The sequence below is a fragment of the Henckelia pumila genome, chromosome 2 (genome assembly GCF_033568475.1).
Source record: "Henckelia pumila isolate YLH828 chromosome 2, ASM3356847v2, whole genome shotgun sequence".
In the NCBI taxonomy this organism is placed as follows: domain Eukaryota; kingdom Viridiplantae; phylum Streptophyta; class Magnoliopsida; order Lamiales; family Gesneriaceae; genus Henckelia; species Henckelia pumila.
This window is the reverse complement of record NC_133121.1, coordinates 112,640,423-112,645,414: the sequence shown is the minus strand read 5'-3', so window position 1 is coordinate 112,645,414 and position 4,992 is coordinate 112,640,423. Positions and strand designations below refer to the sequence as shown.

The window sequence follows — 4,992 nt, the reverse complement described above, 5'->3', positions numbered from 1 at the left end:
CAAAGGCAACATTGCTCTGCATGCAGAAATACTAAGACAATATTACCTCGACCGGATGATCTACGCTTTATTCTTATATGTGAGATCAAAAAAATAAAAATAAAAAACATGGACCACATATGTAAGAATAAATGTGAGTTTACATAGGATATATACTTGGGACAATGTCTTAAGAATAGATTGAACTTAACCGAAATAATATAGTTACGACGGAAAACATCTTGCTACTTTTTGTGAGACCCTGTCCCACATGGAAAAAATTAAAAGTTTAAAATGAATTTAAAATGAGCTACAATGAACTTCTATAGCAACTTGGGTTAATCATTTTCGTAAAGCGAGGACGAATACAAAGTAGTTGCTATAGGGGCCCATTGTGCAGTCGCGCAGGTGCGGGCCTGGGCCCGGGGCGTGACAGAATGGTATCAGAGACAGGTCACCAGCCGGCAGACCCCGGAAAATAAGTGCTATGCGGGACAAAGTGCTACGTGCGTGGGAGCCACCTCTTGAACCTGCGGCACAAAGTGCTACATGACGGGAGCCATCTCTTGAACCCGTAGGAGCCACCTCTAGAATCCCGGTTAAAGGTTTAAAATGAGTTTAAAATGGGCTACAATGGACTTCTATAGCAACTTGGGTTAATCATTTTCGTAATTCGAGGACGAATACGAAGGAGTTGCTATAGGGGCCCATTGTGCAGTCGCGCAGGCGCGGGCCTGCGCCCGGGGCGTGACACTTTTAATCAGTTCATTTTATTAATATGCAGCAATATATAGGAACTTTTACAAGTTTTAGCTAGGGATACAAACGAACCGAATCGAGCCGAATAATGGTAAAATTTTAAAGCTCGAATTCGGCTCGATAAGAGTATATTCGAGCTCGATTCGAATTTCGATAATTTCAAATATTTTGGCTCGAGCTCGACTCGAAATGAAGTTCGAGTTCGAGTTCGGCTCGAAATATTCGAACCCATTCGTGAACTATTCGGATATTATGATTCGAAAAGCTCGAAATGTTCGAAATGTATATATATTTATTATATGATTATATTATATTAATTAAATATTAACGCTCGCGAACTATTCGCGAACTATCGAACAAAATAATGTCGGCTCGAGCTCGGCTCGAAAAAAAGTTCGAACATGTTCGAATTCGGCTCGAGTTCGATAAACTCGAATACGAATCAAATATTTATCGAGCGGTCTCGTAAAGCTCACAAACAGGTTTAGTTCGTTTGCACCCCTAGTCTTAGCCCACAATTACAAGAAATGATGCAAATATCTTGCCACTGTGACAGTAGAAATATAAAAAGATTTACCCTGTTAGACAACAAGATATTGTCGTATTACATGTATAACACTGATAAACAACCAAGAAATTTACCCAGCCATTTTCAAGGAATCAGTTTGTAGCAGAACTGCTGAATGATTAAGTTAAAATCCGCCATATATTGATACCGAAACCAACTTATCTCACAAAAAACCCGATAAAAGCCGCCCAGTATCCAGCCAACTGTGATAAGAACAAATCGAAGAAGTAAAATGACTCGAACTTTGTTAAATCACCAAGAAACGTCCACTTTGTGAATGAGTAAAGATATGGCCTTACCTGAGCTATGATGCTTTTACCGGTTTCACCTTCAATGACCAAACCTGCTGTAAGACCAATCATGGCCCAAGCACCATTGATTGCTTCAATTTTGCGTTGTTTCTGAGGTGACTCGGTCAAGTTATTGTTAAGAACCATAAATATGAAACATCTCAAATATGTAATAAACAATGAAGACGAAAACGTTCAATCACAATATTATCAACTTACTCTGAGTCTCTCTATTGCTTTGATTTGAGCCATTTGTTTCGATGCCAATCGCTTGGCTTCCAAAGGATCGACCATGATCACTTCTTTGTTTGAATTTCTTTTGCCTGGAGATACCTAAATGAGGGCCAAAAAGATAAAACTTTTTGTTGCTGATTAGCAAAGATGATAGATACTATTGTTGCATTTGACATATATCCACCATAAACTTTGCTTTTGAAAGATACACCTCTTCCATTAGAAATGTATTTGATTTTTCCATCCATGTCCAAGAGTAAGTATATCTTTTTGTAGTTTCATTATATAAAGAAACAAAACAAAAACATAAAAATGGAAATTCTTTCCATTAATACAATCTGTACACGAGCCTATGCCAGCAAGCTCACATGTCTCGATACAAATTACAAAGATTGACTCGTAGCTCAACAAGTTTCCCTAGTTTAACTAGCTCAAAGAACACAGAAAACTGGTCTCTTCAAAACCTTTCTTCGAAAAGAGAGGGCAAATGCTTAGTATCTTAACAGACTGTTTCCCTAGTAAATGACCCGTCATGCCTCTCGCTAAGGAGAACTTAAGAACAAACTATATAGCACGAAAGACAACCTCAAAAGTCAAGTGCATCTTATTTAGTTCCAATACAACAAATCAAGGGCTAAGTTAGTTTTAACAACCAACTGACTCGGCGAATCATAAAACAAACAATTACTCTCAAGCAGTTTCCTCTAAGTTGTACACCAACATGATGGTTGAAAACCACCAATCACATACCTAAAAACAGCTTTGAGCATATTCAAACCATTAAATTGGCATTATACATGCAGAAGCCTTGGTTGGTGCATACATTTGGATTCGCCAATACAAGGATTGCTTGACTCCTTCGAGGATGCAGTCTCATGTCTCGTTCTCCTTTGAATCCCCACCTGCAGAAGGAACGGAAATTAGAAGGATTTACTAAAGTCGTTGCAGATTTCGACAAAGGTCTCACAAGATCAGGCAAACGAAATATTGGCAAGCATGTTCTCCGACCGAAGGAGCAGTGGCTACTGGTGAGTGTTCCTAAAGATAGCCTAATTCACTATTTAAGTTACGAGCAATGGCAACTGGCGAGTGTTCCTAAAGATAATCTGATTCACTAATTCACTTACTTAGATACTCACAAAACATATTACAGATTAGCATCAAGATAACTAAAAGATTAGGCGAAAAACATTGGGTCAAGGAACAAAGCATTGACCAACAAAACGAACATAGGCAAGCGGTCAAACTTCACTTGCATTTCTTTCAACTTGCATGCTTCGTGGCCCAAGAATCCCGGTCCACCCCTTCACATATTCCATTATATCGCACTAAACATAAAATGCGGCATGCTCACACAAATCCAAATTAAGTGAAAGAAATCTCAAAATAACAATCTTTGACATGTCCAGTGACCAGTCCTTTCCATAAAGGGGAATGAAACAAGAAGAACTCAGAATTACAGATGAAATCAATAATCAAAGACAAATATTCAGATATCATTTCCTCAATCGTATCAAGAAAGATTACAAATTGGGACCTGGGAGAGGAGACAGACTGCTAAGCTTTTAAATTAACTTCAAGAACCACAAAATCTGCCTAAATTTATGAACCTGAAATCGTTCACCCAGTGCTCTGTAAAGATTACAACTTGGGTGCTCTGTAAAGATTACAACTTGGGTCCACACACACGCTCATAGGATCAACGAATGAAAATTTGCGAAAGACTTACCTAACCATAGGTGGATGCAAAGATTTAGATGAAGCTAAGTGGCGTGCGGAGAACACCACGACCCCATCAAGAACGGGCAGTGTTAATGCAGACAGCATATTTCCTATCTTTTTTTCTGGGATTCTGTGTTTGATTCAGAATTTATTGTTTATGATTTATCAGTCAATCAATTGAGAGATTGGATGGAAATGTTGGAGTCTTTCTATCCGTTTAGAAATTAGGCCAAAAAAACAAAAAGCAAAAATAAATGTGACGTTGATATATAACTTTTGGGCCCATATCTAAAATCCTGCTGGACTTGGGCTTATGTCAATCTGGATCACATATCTCTAGCTTCGTATAAAATTGTTGTGCGTACTTGTGTCTTTGGGCCATATGAATCTGCAAGTAAATCAATATAATATATAACACAAAATTACGTTTTTTTTGGGTCGGTAAAAAAAATAATTTATTGAGTCCAATTTATTTCACAACTTATTAAGGAGGTAACTAAAAATATGCTCGGCTTGCCATCTCTTCCCCTAGTGATGAGGTGTGAGGCCTTAAGATCCAAGTAGTAGTTCAAATCTCACTTATGGTAGTTAGATTAGGTAAAAAAAAAATATATATTCTCTAACCAGGGACGGAGCCAGGAAAATCAGATAGGGGGGCGAGATCATTATTCGAGTTGTGGTCGCGGAGAGTGTCGCAGAAACTGTAGTTCCAATTTCATTGGAATTTCACGGAACGATCGTGGTTATCATCACGAGATATTTTTATAATAAAAATAGAAATAATTATATAATTTGCTAAAATTTTAATTGAAAAAATTACCTAAAACGTTCTGCGACGGCCGCGAAATCCGTGAAATCGCCGTTTTGTTTCGCGACGTTCGCGAAATCGCCGATATTTTAAATAAAAACAGTGTTATATTAATCAATCGTTTTCACCCGAAACTTTGTCGCGACACCTGCCGTTCCCGTTCCGGAGGGACCGTTCCACCCGTTCCGTGACCGTTTTTTCGAACCATGAGCAAGATGAACAAACACATATATTTTGAGAAAAAGATAATTATTGAAAAAAATATTACTTCAACACAATAAAAATCGTCAAACAAAAAATAAATAACTTCGATAAAAATAAAAACTTCAATGTACAATTTTTATTTTTATTTCTTTTAACTTTTTAATCTTTATTTAAGAAATAAATTATAATTTTAAAAGAAAAAATAAATCAAAAAATTTGGACAATTTTCCCACCCGACGTTGATTTTGATTCTGCAAAAGTGATTTTATTAAAAAACATTAGTTTTATAAATTTATAATAACTTATTTATCAGATAACATATCTTTTTGTGATGTTTAGCTTTTTGGTTCTGTTTCCAAACACTTCTAACTTGAGATTTTTCCATACGTTTTTTGTGTATATTTTAATTGGTCACTTAATTATTATTC

The 4,992-nt window shown here is 36.8% G+C and overlaps 1 protein-coding gene across 2 annotated transcripts; it reads right to left on the bottom strand.

Moving 5' to 3' along the window:
* Window positions 1-1,217: 1,217 nt before the first annotated feature.
* Window positions 1,218-3,769, bottom strand: LOC140884408 (uncharacterized). Of its 2 annotated transcripts, XR_012150646.1 has the most exons (6): window positions 3,560-3,769; window positions 2,654-2,732; window positions 1,816-1,929; window positions 1,606-1,707; window positions 1,381-1,509; window positions 1,257-1,285 (listed from the first exon to the last, which is right to left on the bottom strand). XR_012150646.1 is itself a non-coding variant. In XM_073291157.1 (5 exons), the coding sequence occupies exons 1-5, from the start codon at window positions 3,655-3,657 to the stop codon at window positions 1,465-1,467; spliced, it is 438 nt and encodes a 145-aa protein (XP_073147258.1). In that variant the 5' UTR covers window positions 3,658-3,769; the 3' UTR covers window positions 1,218-1,464. The 2 variants fall into 2 exon arrangements, 1 of the variants encoding a protein (XP_073147258.1); XM_073291157.1 differs by having other exon boundaries at window positions 1,218-1,509.
* Window positions 3,770-4,992: the final 1,223 nt, after the last annotated feature.

What these genes read in the sequence shown, in the direction of transcription:
- LOC140884408 (XM_073291157.1), bottom strand. Translation starts at nt 3,657, where the DNA reads ATGCTGTCTGCATTAACACTGCCCGTTCTTGATGGGGTCGTGGTGTTC. An exon ending in AAGCAATAGAGAGACTCAGA is followed by an intron (nt 1,708 to 1,815) that starts GTAAGTTGATAA and finishes GAGTCACCTCAG; the next exon opens with AAACAACGCAAAATTGAAGC. An exon ending in GTAAAAGCATCATAGCTCAG is followed by an intron (nt 1,510 to 1,605) that starts GTAAGGCCATAT and finishes TTCTTATCACAG; the next exon opens with TTGGCTGGATACTGGGCGGC.